Source organism: Gossypium hirsutum, chromosome D06 (genome assembly GCF_007990345.1).
Source record: "Gossypium hirsutum isolate 1008001.06 chromosome D06, Gossypium_hirsutum_v2.1, whole genome shotgun sequence".
NCBI lineage: Eukaryota > Viridiplantae > Streptophyta > Magnoliopsida > Malvales > Malvaceae > Gossypium > Gossypium hirsutum.
In genome coordinates this window covers 12,575,996-12,593,565 of record NC_053442.1, presented here as the reverse complement: position 1 = coordinate 12,593,565, position 17,570 = coordinate 12,575,996, and the positions used below count along the sequence as shown (strand labels likewise).

The window sequence follows — 17,570 nt, the reverse complement described above, 5'->3', positions numbered from 1 at the left end:
AAAGATAATATTATTTTAATAAATTTAAAATTAAATTAAATTTAATATTTATCTAAATAGTATTTTATCAATTGAATATTAACATGAGATATGAAATTTAATTTAATATTTATCTAGATATTATTTTATTAATTTAATATTAATATGATTAATTCTAATTCTAATTGAACTCTTTCTAAATTCTCCCTATATAAAGAAAGAAATTTCAAGAAATTATTCTCAACATTATTTTCATACACTTGAATTTAAGAAAAGTTGTAAAGAGAAAAGTCTCTAAAGAAATTTTTTCAAAAATTTTCTAGAGATATTCTTGTTATTTACAACTTGACCCTAGAATTAGAGAAATTATGAAATTTCCCCACTGGTAATTTTGTGAAAATTTTTCTAATTCGAAGTGAGTCCATTCTCGGTAGATGTGAGCTTGAGGATAGCGGTGAAGACTACTCGGTCGAAGAGTTCATACTAGACAAATCATAAAGGTGTGGTTTTGATTAAATATTTATTACTTTAGATAACACTACTAAGTTTTTATTTTTGGAAAAAAATATTAATACTCTGATTTTCTCTTAAATCTATTTTCCATTGCATTTTCCGAATCTAATTTCCTAATAATTGGTATCAGAGTCAGGTTGTACTTTATCTATAAGTATAAACAAGTAATCATAATAGATTTCTCTTCTTCTTGAATGCTTCGATTACATAAAAAATGATATTCTTTAGATTTTATGCATGTTTGGAGTTATATATGAGAATGGATGCAATATTATATATTTGTTATATAATTGTTATTTTTGTTAATGCTGTGGTTCTTAGGAAATAGATCGTGAATTATTATTTCCATGTAGAACTTTTTTTTAGTTCATAGAATTTTAGTGAGTCAGAAATGGACATAAAACTTAAATATAAGTTTTTCAAAAAGAGTCCTTGACAATGAGAAGATAGAGCGATGGCGGTTAAAGACCTAAAAAATGCTTTATGGTGAAAAACTATGCAATTTTTTTTTCATTTTATTTCTAGAAATAAAACCATAAAAACTTTGACCGATAATTTTATTTTAATTACCCATATCTTTTTATATTTGTTTTATAATTATTTATGATATTTATATTATATTATATTATAATTGTGATATATATGTATGAGATGATCCATAGTTGATTGATTAAAAAAATAAGAAGTGTGGTAATGCGAAAATACATGTGTTTTATTATTTCATTCACTTTTTTAGGTTATTCGATTGCTATGAGAAGTGTGGTAATGAGAAGGTGCATGTCTAGGATTGGCTTTGGAAAGGAAAGACTTGGTTTTTAAGCAGTTAAATAAGATTCACCTCCCTTTCCTGGGACCTTACCTAGTGCACTGTTCACATTCACTTATTTAGTTTTTCCCTTAAAAGAAAAACTGTGGAGAATCAAAATTGTTTTTTTTTTATGATTGATTCTTGTTAATGAATGAATGAACGCAAATATTATTAAACTGTCGTAGCATGCCATGCATATATTAGAAGCATCTCATATATATTAGGTAAGAATGTCACTAGGACTATTGTATGATCATTCTTGAAATATAGGATAAAAAAACCTTGCATATTTTTTAAAATATTGAGTGGGAGAAGGTTCCTGAACAAGACCTATGACTTCCATTGATGGTCCCTAAGTGATAACACGATAAAGTTTCGAGTCGATTCTTACCATGGTCCTACCCCAAAGTAAACTTTATCATGTGGATTCACTGGATGGGATCTCCTTTTAAGGACAACTATTCATGCACAACTTTCAGTGAGATTATCTCAAGATGACTCACAAATGAAAGCATGTTCATGATAGGTGTTGAGTCAATTGTTACACACTTACAAATGAAAGCATGTTCATGAAAGCAATGCAACTTTTCAATGTTTGATATGAATTTGTTGCGTGCCTAAGTTCTAAATATTTCAATACTTTAATAGAAAAATAGAACGAGGAGAGAGGGAATGCATGCTTCAAAATGCGTTTCAAAAGATGCATTTTCGTTGAATAATAATGAAACGCTCTTCGGTGCTTGAAAGCGTGTTTCATAGATCAAATAATTTCATCAAACGCGTGCTTCAAAGGGTATTCAGTGCTTCAAAATATGCTTCAGATCTTCCTCAGGATTCCCAATATCAGGGTACTTTTTGGCAGATTTTAGTGGAAACGGTAAGAAAACTCGTCTAGCTGGGCGAGCTTTCTTGCTGACATGGTAGGAAAATGCACCTAACTGGATAAGCTTTCTTTCCATTTCCACTAAAGTCTGCCAAGAAGTACCCTAATCTCGGGAATCTCGGGTAAGATTTGAAGCACGCTTTTCAAATATTCGATGAAAACGCTAGTCCTGTTACGCGTTTTCGACCACGAGGATTTTTTCCTTTACAATCTCACCCTTCCCCCACACCTATAAAATGGGGGCTTCCCCTCCATACCCCATCATCCTTAAACTCATCATCTCTCTCAACCTCCATCCCTCCACTTTACAATATTACTCACTTTCAGTTTTTTTTCCTCGCTTCAGTGTTAAAAATTTTCATTGCTAATAAAATTTCTGATTTGAGGTATTCTTGAGTCGTCAGTGATGTGATATTGCTTCAAAACACACATTTTATATATCTTTCCAATATAAGACCATTACCTCAGAAACCTATCTTGTGAAAGTCAGGTTTCGGGGTGATTTTACTTTATACGATCACGAGTGGAAGTCTACATAGAGGTCTCGCTTGGTAGTCATTATAAGGTCATGGATCGGAGTATAATAGGGGAGCCAATTGACGGTCATTATGCGGGCATGAGCTCAAACTTTTCGGATACCTAAAAATATTGCCTTATAAATATCATACAGAAGTTTTAGGGCATAATTATAGGGAAAAACTATGGGGCTTTTCGCTATAATCGACGTAATTTTTTCTCCATTTCCACGCAACCAGTATTTTTAACCTTCCTTCTTATTCGAATGCCACCACCGCTGTAGACGCAGGAGGGCTTTCAGGTAGATAACAACTGGTTGCGATGCAATAAAGGTGATACTCCTTTCGGGGTGACAACAATTTTTGTTATTAAACAACCCATTAATAACTACAACTGCTGCCGTGCCGGCCTGAGTTTGACCTCTACTATTCTGGAATATCCTCTCTTTGCCTAAAAGCCCTCTTGTGTCCACCTTAGTGTCAGCCTTTGGATAAGAATGAAAGGTTAAAAATGCTGACTGCCTGGAAATAGAGAAAAAAAATTACGTTGACTACATAAAAAATCCCTCTGTTTTTCTATATGATTATGAACTCAATCTTATGCATGGTATATATAAGGCATCATTTGTGGGTATCCAAAAAGTTTGAACTCGTGATCGTATAACAACCGTCAAGTGGCCCCTAGTTATAATCGAACTCGTGACCGCATCATGACCGCCGACTAGGACCTCCACTTAGACTTCGACTCGTGACCGTATCAAACACTGCCACCCCGAAACCTGACTTCCATATGATGAGTTTCTGAGGTAATGATTCTATCCCAACATGACATATGAAAAGTATTTGTTCTAAGATGCATTATCGCATCCTCGACCCCTTAAATCTACTTATAAACTTTCATAGTTTCACCCATAAAACCTTAAACCCTGATTCCTAACAAAAAAAATCCTAACTTTAACCCTAAAAAATAAAAAAAGGCTAAAAAGAGAGAATGTGAAAGCGCGCTCTAAAAAATAACCTATTTCACTTATTTCAAAAAAATAAAAGGCCTAAAAAGCCAATTAAAAAAATCAGCATATACTACTAATTTAGCCAACAATAAATTTAGTTTTTAATATTTATATATATATATTTTTTAAAAATTTCTAATTAGATTTGATTTCAACGTTTAAATAAAGTCGAACTTGACCAATAACCATTCAAAAAGAGTTGAGGTGTTACTTTTTAACAAAAATATTGACTAAAACAATTAACATGGAAATACACGTTTACTTCATGTCTTTTTTTTTTTGAAAATTTTTATTATTTTAAAAATATTTGTTGACGTGACACATAAAATAAAGACTTAATATATAGATTGACCCTTGAACTTGATAACTTTTTTCATAATGGCCCTTGGACTTTTTCTGGTTCACATTGGTTCCTAAGGTTGGCATCCAATACACAGATTGATTTCTATACTAACAATGTTTGCCTTTTTTTTTTGAAGAATTTGTGATGTGGACGACCATAGGGCTAAAATGTGGACAAATAATGAGACGATATGTGGATTCATCTTTAACTATTTTTAAATTTTTTAAAAACCTTAAAAATTCAACTTTTTAAAAATTTGTTAAAAATATAAGAAAAAAATTCAAATATATATAAATTGAAAATAAAAATAAAAATAAAATTAACAAATTTAGTTAAAATTTCAAAAAAAATTAAAAATAAAAAAGTTTAATGAAAAATAAAAAAATAAAATTGGTTTAATTTTTAAAAAATTACAAGAAATCGTAAAAATATAAAAATATTTTAAACATTAAAAAATAAAAAATTGACCGATTGGCGTTGGTCAACTTCTTATCAGAATCAATCAATGTTGGTTAAGCCTAGTCAACTTTGGTCAACGCCGGATCAATTTTTCATTATTCTTTTTTTTTTCATTTTTTTTGTAAACTTATAAAAAAATTACTTATTTATATATATATATATATATATATATTAGTTTTTAGAATTTAATTATTTTTATTTTTATAAGTTGAATATTTAAAGAGAAAGTTTTAAATGTTAAAATTTAACTTAATTTTTTATTTTCATATTTTATTTTTTACATATTCAATTTTTTGAATTTTTATAATTTATAATATCTCTTAAAATTTAAAAAATTTCTATTTTTTTGAAATTAAAGTTTTTTTTAAAATTTTTTAAAAATGATTAAATATGAATTCACATGTTGCCCTCATACTTGTCCATATCATCAAAAATTCCAAAAACAAAGGGTGTTAATGTAGGGAATAATCTAACTAATATGATAAAAAAGAAAAAGTTGAGAGGCAATGTGAAAAAAGTTGTGAAGTTGAGGAGAGGAGTGAATCTATACATTATAAATTTTACATGAAAAAGAACAACTAAATTATCACAGGAATATTTTAAGCATCATAATGGTTGAAAAGAAAATGAGAGTCACCAATTTTAATTTTAAAAAAATAAAAGCGAATATTATGATTTATATTTTATAAATGAAGTAGTAGTGAGTGTGAATCCAGTATTTATGATTTATTGCTTCTTTGCTCTTCGTCTTCTCATCTCTGTCTGCACCTTCCCTTTGAATTTCCTTAATTTCTCCCGTTTCTTTTACTTTGATTTCCACTCTCTTCCTCTTTTACAGTAAAAGAAAAGAAAAGAAAAGCTGCACCTTTATTTTCTTTTTTCTTGAATCCCATTCTCTTTTGTCTTCTTTTATTCGGAAAAAGAAAAAACCTTTGTCCTTGTTCATTTCGACTTTGAAAAAGAATTTCTCATCAAGAGAAGAAGATGAAGAAGAAGCTCTTAATAAATCTTGTGGTTTAATCTATTTGAGGTAAGTTTTGAGACACGAATCTCTTCTTTAATAATTTCGAGGTGATCTAATAAGAGTAATTTCTGGGGTAACAATTACACGAGTGTGAAGTGGAGTCTGTGAAGATATCAATTAAGCAACTCAGTTGAAAATTTTATTTATTTTGATTTACAAATTAAATAAATTCAGTGCCATATTTCCTTTTTCAATTCAATCTGATTCTCTTTTATCTGCCTCAGCTTTTTAACAACTTCATTATTTTAATTTTTTGGTTCACAGTTTCATTAATATCTTGCAATGATTTCAGTGAGGTTCAGTTTGGTTCTTAGACAGACATTGCAAGGAAACGTTTAAAGTGTTGGACTGTTGGTAAGTTTCTATATACTTTCAAAGGAGTAAAACATTATTGTATCATTTTTGTTTTTTCAATTCTCAAAGGAATAAGTTATGGATTTGTCTCTTTGCTTAGCCAATTAATTATAAACAATATATTTGTTTATCTATTATTAGTATTGGTGTAGTGGCAAATGACTTGCATTGCTTTAATCCTTGTTGATATCAGGTCCCGAGATTATTCAAATATATATAACAAAAGGAATATGTATTATTCTCACTGGTTTCTTTCTACTTTCCTTCAACTATTTTTCATTTCAGATGTAAGAGTTGGAGCATTTTCTTTGAAGCAGGCAGAGCACCCTCTAAGCATCGCTTAATATTACATCTTCATCTTAATCATAAGTAGTGAGTCTCAACTTTTTCATTACTGTTTTTGAGTCTCATTTTTTAAGGCATTTAGTGCATATTGTCTACCATTTTGCTTAGGCTGAGCAGAATTGTTATGTGAATTCAGACTAACGACAATGCCCGAGTCTTTCTTTATTGACGCTGCTACTAATGCCGTGGGAACACTGATGGTAGACTACTTGGTGAAGCCAATAGAACGCCGCGTTCGTTATTTATTTGGTTTCCATAAGATTGTTCAAGAGCTCCATGAGCAGCAAAACAATTTGAATAGAGAACAAACTCGTATACAAGAAGACATCAAGGAGGCTAAACTGAATATTCAAACACAAGTGATTGAGAAATACGTAGAGGACTGGTTGACCGATGCAACAAATGCCTTGAATAATGTACAGAATTTGGAAGCTAGAATTGAAGAAAATAAGAGATGCTTCCGTTGGTGTCCTAACTGGAGTTGGCGATATCAGTTAAGTAAGAGCATGGACGAGGAGATATTAGCCATTATTAAACTCGTAAATAACTCCAAATTTGAACGAATTGGGCACCGCGCTGAGCTTCCTGGTTTAGAGTTCTTCACATCTAAGGGTCTTGTAGCCTCCAAATCTTCAACTACTGCTTTCAATAAGATCATGAAGGCCTTGAAAGATGCTGAAATCTACAAAATTGGAGTATGGGGGATGGGAGGGGTAGGTAAAACCACCTTAGTCAAAGAGGTAGGCAATAAAGTCAAAGGATTTGGTCAGCCTGTAATGGTTGTTGTATCCAAAATTCCAGATATAGGCGAAATTCAAAACAAAATTGCAGATGGCATTCACTTGAAATTTGAAAAAACAACCAAAGATGAAAGAGCGAAGGAGTTATGGTGTAGACTGAAAGAGGGAAAGTTCATCATAATCCTCGATGATTTGTGGAATGAGTGGAATGACGATGAAGATTTTAGAAAAATAGGGATTCCATTGGTTGAAAATGGGAAGGGCTGTAAAATCATTTTGACAACACGTCGTTGGACGGTATGCAAATCTATGGAATGTCAAGTTACTATTCAAATTGATGTTTTGGATGATGATGAAGCATGGGCTCTCTTCAAAATGAATGCTAACCTTGATGAAAACGTTTCAAGGAATATCATTGAGGAGGCTGAGAAAATTGTAAAAGAATGTAATGGTCTACCTGTAGCGATTGTAACACTCGGAAGGTCTTTAAAAGGTACTAAAACTCAGAAAGGATGGGAACTAGCTCGCAAAAAACTTGAGAGTAGTAGATTAATGGAAATTGGGAACATTGAAGAGGAAGAAAAAAATGCCTATATGTGTATTAAGATGAGCTACGAGTACTTGAAGAAGGAGGTGACCAAGCGATGCTTCTTATTGTGTGCTTTATATCCGGAGGATCACTCAATTGATGTGGAAGACTTGGTGCGATATGCTTGGGCATTGGAGTTATATGGCAAGCTTGACTCAGTTGAAGAAGTGAGGATTCAAGTCTTGGAAGCCATTGATTACCTCAAAGATTCTTGTCTATTATTAAAAGATACGCAATGGTATGATCCCCTTTCACGAGCTGGTATTTTTAGTATTCTAATAAGTAGAAATGTCTAAAACACTAGGTAGAATTATCTAGCTTAGTCCACAAGCTCAATGAAACTCAAACAGACCCTCCTTTGGTTGAGCTTGAGAAATATTCTTTATTTATAGATAATATATTTTAGTTTTTAAATTTAAAATATTTTCAAAATATTAAAATATGAATATATAAAATATGATATTTTACTAATGGTTCAAATATTCTCTAAGTCCCTAAACTTTTGCACGTTTCGAATTTGGTCCCTTACTTCTATTTCCAAGAATTTAGTCCCTTACTTTTTGGATTTAAAAATTCAATTTCAATTGCTAACACTGTTAAAAGTTTTCTGTTAAATTTATTAAGATTACATTTTGAAATACAAAAAAAAAAAAATAAATAAAAAATAAAAAAGGACACAATGAACTCAAATTTAATAAAAGAAATAACAATTGGACTTGCATTTTTAAATCTAAAAGACAAGAGGGATTAGCTTCCTGGAATTTAAACTACCATTTTTTATATTTTTTTGTAAGGACTGAAGTACAACAATTTCATTTGGGTGGGGGGAAAAATGTAATTTTTCCATTTTATTAGTTTATAATTTTACAATTTTTGCAAGGACTAAACTACAATTTTTCCATTTTGGATCCAAATCCCCTACCTGCCTCCACCCCTGTCAGCTCCCTTGATTGTGATTCATCGGAGGTATAAACTTGTTAAGAAAACAACATTGGTAAACAGGACATCTAGTTCTACCTATTAAGCCTGCCTGTCCTTTGCTAAGACAAAATTTTCCGCATCTTTGTTTCCAAGATTTTATATCATACAAAACATAACCAAGATATATGCTATAGGTAAATTTGAAATTTTGCTTTTGCATTTTTTATTATTTTTTCCTCCTATTGTTCCTTTTCTTGTTTCTTTATCTTTTAAATTTCTAAATATTGTATAATAAAAAATATTATTCAACATATTCACTTTTGTTTTGGCTTGATTAGGTACATTAAGTTACATGATTTAGTCCGTGATGTTGCTCTATGGATTGCATCCGAAGAAGAAAGTGGATTTATGATCAAATCTAGATTGGAGTTACTAAATGAAAGCTTTGAACCTTGTAGAGCGATCTCATTGCTGAACATTGAAGAAAAAAAACTTCCTGGGAGATTGATACCTTCGAACCTTGAGATCTTGTTGCTTAAGAACTGTGATGTTCAAGGTACATGTTTTCAATGGATGAAAGAATTGAAAGCGTTAAGTCTTACAGCTGGCAAACATTGTCCTGTGGGGATGATTTCCTTGTATGCTCTTACTTCTCTACCAAAACTTCGTGCTCTACGTTTGGAAAATTTTGAGGACTTCTCATTCCTTAGAAACCTAAGGACACTTGAGGTTCTTAGTTTGCGTGGTTTAGGATTCGAGGGTTTGTCAAATGAATTATGGAGGTTGGAAAATCTGAAGATATTGGATTTAACTGATTGTACATTTCGCTCCAGATTTCCCCCTAACGTCATTCAAAGGTTATCAAAGCTAGAGGAGCTATATCTAAAAGGTTCAAACATTTGTGAGACAATTGTTGATATACTTGTCCAGATAAATTTCTTATCTAGGTTGACTGCATTATCCTTGAGGTTATCATTAGATCATTTTACGGGTGACGTCGTGTTTCCTAAATTGGAAAGATATGATATATCCGTAGTGGATCCTTATAAACTTAAATGTGATCTTTTTTCCATTACGGAAAAATCATGGAAAATTAAGGGACCGATTCTTTTGAATGTAGTTTCTCTCTTGCCTGAGAATTTAGAGTCTTTTGAAGTGTCAGATAACATAGATAAGTTTCTGGAATGCTTGATTGATAAAAGTTTGAGGCTCTCAAATTTGAAGCTGTTATATTTGCATAATTTGTCTAACTTGAGTTGTATTGGGGAATTGCCAACCCAACATGTAAGGCTTAAAGGTTTAGTTGATTTGAGGATAACAAATTGTCCAAGTTTGAAATCACTCTTCCCACTTTCTCTTGCTCAAAGTTTGGTGCTCTTAGAAATCCTTGAGATATCTAACTGTCCTAGATTGAAGCAAATAGTTACAGAAATGGAAGGTGATGAAAAAATATCGTCAAGCATCAATTCTCATAATTCTTTGTGTTTCCCAAATTTAAGGGAACTCTACATAGGAAACTGTTGTGGTTTGGTGTATATTTTTCCAACTTTGATGGCACCGCAAGGGCTTCCACTACTAGAAACTCTTGCTATTCATCGTTGCCCTCAATTAAAACAAGTGGTCAGACCTAAAGAAGGAAGGGTGGAAAATGATGTTGTGCTCCAACAACTGCAGTTTTCGAAACCTTTGATGCAGTTTTCAGTGTCGGCTTGCCCTTTGTTAACTGATTCATTTGTTCATTTAGACGTTGAGAAGGCTTGCTTCAAGGTACTTTCTTTTTCTCCTTGATTTTGTTTATTCACTTAAGTTTTATGCGTGTAGTGAACACACATTTAAAACCAATTAATCCTTAGTTTAATAAGTATTTATTACTAACCAGCATATATATAATTTCTTTTTTAATTACGTGATGAATTATAATTAGGAGGTTCGATTATCAACATTCAAGGAATCATTCAGCAGTGCAAAACACCTTGAAGTACACTATGCAATTGAGGATCATAATCTGGTTCCAGATGCAAAGGGAGACGGACTAAATGGATTAACGTCCCTTCAACTCAGGGATTGCAAGGATCTTGAATGCTTGGTTGATATCACAACAGGGAATGGGCCAATTTTTGTATTCACTAATTTAAAGAGATTAAGTCTAGAAGATATGTTTGGTTTCGAAACCTTATGCAAAGGTCACCACCCTCCACAAGGTTTCCTCCAAAGTCTTAAGGTTGTAAACATAAAAGGGTGCAGAAAATTAGAAATACTCTTCTCACCTTCGGTTACTCAAGGCCTAGTGTTTTTAGAAGAACTCACGATAGAATTCTGTCGTGAATTGAGAACCCTTTTCTCGGTAATGGCAAATGATGGTGGAATAAGATCAGACAGCTGTTTTCCTCCTTTCTGCTTGCCGAAACTGAAAACTCTTTACATCCGTTTGTGTTCAAAGCTAGAATATGTTCTGCCAATCACTTTGGCTCAAGGTCTTCCGGCTCTTGCATCGATTTCGGTCTTTGGTTGTGATGAATTAAAGCATGTATTCAGCATGCCAAAAGAACAAGATGGAGTTGAACATCATGGTATCATGCTCCTTCCTAGTCTACAATATCTACGACTTTCAGGGTTAGAAAACTTGACTAGTTTTGTCCCAGAAAACTTTTTTGTCAAGGCACCAGCTTTGAAAAGCTTAGAAGCTTACGAGTGTCCTAAAGTGATGAACTTCCACATTCAACAAGTTAACAAGCAACTGACATTAAAGGTACATTTCTTTCTCTTTTTCTTTTCTTTATTTGATTTTCATTCTGTTGATTAGATATTAAAATGCGTCTTCAAATATTTTATCTTAAGCCAAGTTTATAAAGATATTTCTATTTTCCACATAAATATTATTTTATTTGATTTTTTCTAATTAATAGCAAAAAATAATTATGTGTAGAAATTTTTAACTGTTTATATAAAATTGAATGTTCTAAACCATATGTATTTTATTATGATTTAATTAACATATATTTTAAAAAGGTAATTAAAAAAGGCCAAAATTGAGAGAAATTGATTGCAAAATCAAGAATAAAATTGATGCTATTCTTTCAAGTCATGTACAGGTAGTGTGTTTGTTCTTCTAGTTATATGATTGAATTAATGACTTAATTGGTATCCCAATCTGTTATCATATTAGTATCCAATATCTAATTGGTTCCTTCATTATTTTTGTTTTGTGATTTTTCATTTGTATTTATGTGATGAATTATGATTAGGGGAATGGATTGTACGTATTCAAGGAATTGTCATGCAATACAAATCTCATTCCAGATGTACATTCAAGACATCCAGATGGATTAACTTCCCTTGACATTTACCATTGGTGGGGTGGTGAATGCCTGGTTGATAAATCACAAGCAAAGATGGGTATCTTACAAAACCTTAAAGATTTGAGAGTTAGTTACTCTGGTATGTCTGAAGTCTTCCGAATTGATGAAGGCCTTTATAATAGAGAAGAAAATCAAGCACCACAACTACTTTTAAATTTGGAGCAGTTGCAGTTAAAGCGTTTACCGTATTTGAGAAGGATAGTTCAAGGCCCCACCCATTGTGTCAATCTCCAAAGCCTAAAGGTTTTAGAAATAACCCATTGCAACAAATTGACATCTATCTTCTCAATATCCGTCGTTCAAACCCTAAGGTCGTTGGAAGAACTCAAGATACATGATTGTGATAAACTAAAAAGTGTTCTGATGGAGTTGGAAACTGACACTGAACCGAACAAACTTTGCTTGCCAAACTTGAAAACCGTGGAGATAGTAAAATGCCCAAGTCTAGAATATGTCTTCCCACTTGCTTTGACTCAAGGTTTTCCTTGTCTACAAAAGGTACAACTTGTTAAATTAAGAAACGTGAGAGGTTTTGTTGCTGGAAATAATTTTGTCCAAGCACCAGCTTTGGAAATTTTAATTATCAAGGAATTATGTTCAGCATTTACGAATTTTGTCTTTCAAAAAGAAGTTAACAAGTGTGATCCATTAAAGGTACTTTTTCTTTTACTCTCTCTTAATTCCTTTGGTTTTTTTTATTTTTACTTTAGATACTTGTGTGATTAATCACATGATTATTCCAGTGTGTTTTCAATTTCATTTCTATTGGTTATGTCTACCGCAAAGGATAAACCATATAGCGTGATTTAAATTTTTTAAATCATATAGTATGCTAAAATTTCTATACAGAAGTATACTTCTTAAATGAGGTGATATCATACAATAAACTTGCATTTCATATCTGTTTGAATTTTATTAAATCTAATTTTCTTCAAAAGTATAGAAAAAGAGTCCTGTAGGCACAATTTATTAAAAACTTTTACATGATTTTACGTAAAAGAGCCAAATATGAGAGTGCTATACGTACTCAGTTGATATTATAATGGAATAACACTTGCCCTTGCTTTTATGCAGGAGTTGACCTTCTGTACGAAAAGTATAGATGGTGAAGATGTCGAGCCATGCAATATGGTAAACACTCGGTTGAGACAAAGATCAACAAATTTCGAATATATGACCCTAGGCAACTTTGAACAACTGTTTCAGCTTCAAGGTGCATATTTCATATCAAATCTAGAGAAAATGCAGCTTTCTAATATGATTTGGCTACGAGATATTTGGAAAGGTCCCATCCATTTTGAAACCAATCTTAGAGAACTAGCAGTTTATGACTCCAATTGTTTGACATACATCTTTCCAGCGACTTTCATTCCACATTTTCCACATTTAAGTATTCTGAAAATAAAGGCGTGTGAGAATTTGAAGCAAATAATTGCCAATGATGACATTTCGACATCATCGTCACAAGGTCCTCAGTTGGAGAAGAAAATGGTATTTCCTCATGTAAAGCAAATAATACTTGAAAATTTGCCAAGGCTCGAGAGCTTCGGTCTTGCAGGTTATCATATGGAATTCCCATGTTTGGATTTGCTTGATGTTAAGCAATGTTTCAAGATGATCACAAGTTTCACTGTGGATTATTTAACATTGACTGTGCATGCTAAATCTGATGAGGTATTTATCCACTCTCTACTCTTTACTTAAATTTTTACGGGTGCAAAAATGGTTTCCATTATGTTTCAAATATATATGAAATTGAATAATTTACCCTTTATTTTTATCTTATTCTCAACAAAATTTCATTTGCCATGAAATGAAGGCATCCCAGCTAGATGATTTTAATCCCTCACCAGAAGTTATATTCTGGGAAAAGCGTAGACCCACCTTACTACCTCAATATGTAGAAGAAGCTGACAAAGTTTCACCATTGAAGTGAAAAGCATTGCATAAGCATACTTGAGCCTAAATCTCACCTCTATTAGAGTTAATTAACCAGGTAAGACATGATCATTCACCTTCTCATCTGTCTTATTTTTCTTGTCAGTAGTGATGTTGGATAATGTGATGTCATGACTGTGTGCATGTAATCAATGTGTTTAGAAAGGATGGATCTAGGGAATCTAATAGGCATTTAATTAACATGCATGAATGTATTTATCTAAGATGCATGTATGTACTAGGTATACATTAATTATATCAGATGTATGTATTGAAACTAATAGTCACATAAAACAATTATATAAAGGTTGTAAGCGACGAAGCCCTTGTAAGAAAGTAAGAGAGAGAGAATATGATATGAATAAGGTATTCATTCCATGTTGAGTGTCTTTTCCCTTCATCATTTCCAAAATCTCTCCAACAAAGTGGTATCAAGAGCTAGAGATTCTTACAAAGTGAGTGTGTGAAAATAAAATTAATAATGACTTCCACAAGCATAATCTATAACAATGTTTAAATTCTTGTCATCGATGGTGAAAATTATGAATTTTGGGCAGTCAAAATGGGTAGAAAAGTGAACAACATATAAATTAGACATGTGAAATAAGATATTATGATGAACTAATGGATTAAAGTGCTATGTGATAGTGAATATTGAATTTCATGTTAAATATGACTAAATTGAAAAGTACGTGAAAGTTTTATGTGTTATTATTTGATAAGTGAAAAAGATGTAAAGAATATAAAATATAATGTGTATTGTGAATTAAGAATTTACTAAATAAAGTTTCTTGATTATACTAAATGAAATTACAATTGTTCTTTAAATTGTGGAAAAATAAAGACTAAATTGAAGAAATGCAAAAGTGTAGTTAAATTGTGAAAATCGTGAAATCAATACTAATATGAATAAAGATCGTAGTTAGTCATGGAATGGAAGTGTAAAGAAAATGCTCTTAAAAGTTTTAATATTCGAAATTAAATGTTCGTATAATATTAAATAGTAAACTAGAATGAAAGAAATGCGAAAGTGTAATGAAATCATGAAAATCGTGGAATAAAGTATTTGTGATTAATTATTGTAAATTCAGTGATTTTCGAGTGCCTATATGGATTAGCATTGAATTTCGTAGATATAATTGACATGCCATAGAAACCTGAGCGCTCTTGTGTTATTCGTGATGTTCGTGATATTGCACTTCGGTGCCTCCTGTTCTATTATGCACTTTGGTGCCTTGTTTCTAGGACTTTTGTGCTTCGTGTATCGTGATATGTTCTTTGTATCTATCTGGTTCAAATGTGCCTATCATGAGCTAAAAAAGTCATCAAAAGTGATTTTTGATAAAGGTTTCATTTCTGTTAATCCGTGAAATGATAAAATTAGTGAATTAAAGTATTAGTGAATTTTGTAAATATGGAATAATTTATTGATTATTAAGATATATTCATGAATTATAATAGTAATAATGTTTGTGTTAAATAAAAATAGAAAATGGTAAGATCTAAATTCATGGGTACTTATTAAGCTCTTACGAGATTAATGTGTTAATTTTCAACGCGTAGGTGAAAGATTAGATTGAAGTTCTCGTTCGCAGTAGCGATCTTGACACATCTCATCACTTCATGAAGACTTGGAAGAAAAGGGATATGAAATAAATTTCATGGTATAGAGTATGACATGTACATGGATGAATTAATGAAGTAAGAAAGAAAGTGCCTAGTTGTTCTAATATTGAGTTTAATGTGTTTCGAAAGGTAAATATGAGGTATTACGTAGTTTATGAGCTTTGACTATTGTTTTGAATGACCATGGACAATTTTGGTATGGTTTAGATGTGTTTGAAAATAGAATTTCAAGTCCTCTGTCCTAGGTCTCGAGACATACTAAATGTGTCTCGAGACACAATAACTTCAAAGCTAAAAAAGCTACAGTATTAGGGTCATGTCTCGAGACATTGGATTTTATCTCAATACATAAGCTCATTTGTTTTGAGACATACATTCATTTGTCTTGAAACAGGACAACTTTGAAGCTAAAGTTCTACAGTAACATGACATTATCTCGAGACATATAAACTTGGGTTAAAACAGACTTGAAACGAGTTTGGAATGGAATTAAACTTTATTGTTAGTCTAAATATGCTCTAAAAAGTGTATGTGATCTTGATAAAGGTCTAAATTATAAGTATTTGATATTGTAAGGAATGTTCGGTGCCAAATGTAACATTCATTACTCGGGTTTCTCGGGTAACAAATGTTACATTTATTATTTTTTATTTAAGTATTTTTATAAAATTATATATTCAACACCCTTAATACTAAAAGTAATTTTAATAACTTCATGATTTTTTAGAATTTCTTTTTAATTGTTAATATTTTTTAATTATTGTTAAATTTAGTTAAATATTTTGAAAATTTTTTAACAAACAATTTTACAAAACTAAATTTTTTCTAATAATTTGTATAAAATTTTTATTTAATATATTTTAATTTATAAATGCAATTAACTTGTGCATTGCACAGTTATGCAAACCAGTTATTCATATAAATAATAGTATAGATTGTCCAACACTTATATATTCATATAAATAATCAACTATGTAGTTCCCTCCAATATTCTCTCAAGAGCTTAAAACTTGTGCAAACAAAATTCGTCTGTGAGTTTTTTTATCACATAAATGATGATTATAATCAGGCTTAATTCAATAGGAGGTACCTCTCGATTGGAAAGGGGATATTATTATTCCCCATCCGTGAGAAGGCACGTGGCAAGTCTAAGAGATTTCTAAATAGTAAGCTTGCCATTAGTGAGCCGGGAGGACACTAGTGAACTCACCTTTGGACAATGGATGGCTTGATTTTCATTGAGAACATAGAATTGTTTGGTCATCAAATATCACATAGGCTTAACTGTTTTATGTCATCAGAGTTAGAGTGGAGGACATGATTTGCCCTGTCACAAACATTTTCGTCCCATCGAAGACATCTCCTCTTGTGCTCTTTAATGATGATTAGATGGCAAGTCTAACACGTTAACGTCATATTGCATGGGACCTTTGCTTATAAATATTCTCAAGAATGATGAAGAGAAGATCTACCCTTCAAGAATACAAAGTTATACTCTCTCAAGATTCTCCACCGTCATCCTTCATAGCCTCTAGCTCTTTGTCTCGATTGGGTAAACCAACCTTCTCAATGAACCGTCATTCTTCATATCACTTTCTATTTCTTTAACATTATCATCTTTTACTTTCTTTTCTTTTACTTATGTTGAAATAAAATCAAAAGAAAAAAGAAAAAAATGGTGACATTTAACCGTATGAGGTAACCATATATTGCACAATAACTAAGTACTAAGTACTAAGTGCTTGAGACGAAGGAATTAAATCAATTAACAATTATTTACATACATCGTATAAGTTATGTCAGGTATAGTGAAAGAACTTCGGAGAATATTGAATTCAATTAAGTTTTTTTTTTTTAATTTACCAAAAATTTTGACAATAAAGAATACTAAGACCAGTGTGGACAAAAAGAACAGGGAAGTAGGCAAATCGATGGTCAATCAGCAAATGGTTCAATATGAGGTGATGATCCCTAAAACTAAGTTGCAGTGGATCCAAAGGTTAAACAAAAAGGTCCAAGCAGTTTCTGAAGAAGAGGGTTTCCCCTGCAAAGTTGGGTTGTGGAGTGGATTATCGATCATCATTCAATTCAACACCATTGATGATATGGTCTCAGTCCAATCAAATAGATTGGACTTTCTTTCAGCATTGGTTTGATTACTTGT

At 31.7% G+C, this 17,570-nt stretch overlaps 1 protein-coding gene across 3 annotated transcripts; it reads left to right on the top strand.

Moving 5' to 3' along the window:
* Positions 1-5,095: 5,095 nt before the first annotated feature.
* Positions 5,096-15,605, top strand: LOC107901149 (uncharacterized). Of its 3 annotated transcripts, none has more exons than XR_001685142.2 (10): positions 5,096-5,540; positions 5,827-5,888; positions 6,174-6,260; positions 6,370-7,800; positions 8,822-10,250; positions 10,408-11,232; positions 11,729-12,496; positions 12,917-13,516; positions 13,662-13,838; positions 15,344-15,605. XR_001685142.2 is itself a non-coding variant. In XM_016827031.2 (9 exons), exons 4-9 carry the CDS (start codon positions 6,380-6,382, stop codon positions 13,776-13,778), a joined length of 5,160 nt encoding a protein of 1,719 aa, XP_016682520.2. In that variant the 5' UTR covers positions 5,151-5,540; positions 5,827-5,888; positions 6,174-6,260; positions 6,370-6,379; the 3' UTR covers positions 13,779-14,158. The 3 variants fall into 3 exon arrangements, 1 of the variants encoding a protein (XP_016682520.2); XR_001685143.2 differs by having other exon boundaries at positions 5,192-5,540; positions 5,799-5,888; XM_016827031.2 differs by lacking the exon at positions 15,344-15,605 and having other exon boundaries at positions 5,151-5,540; positions 13,662-14,158.
* Positions 15,606-17,570: the final 1,965 nt, after the last annotated feature.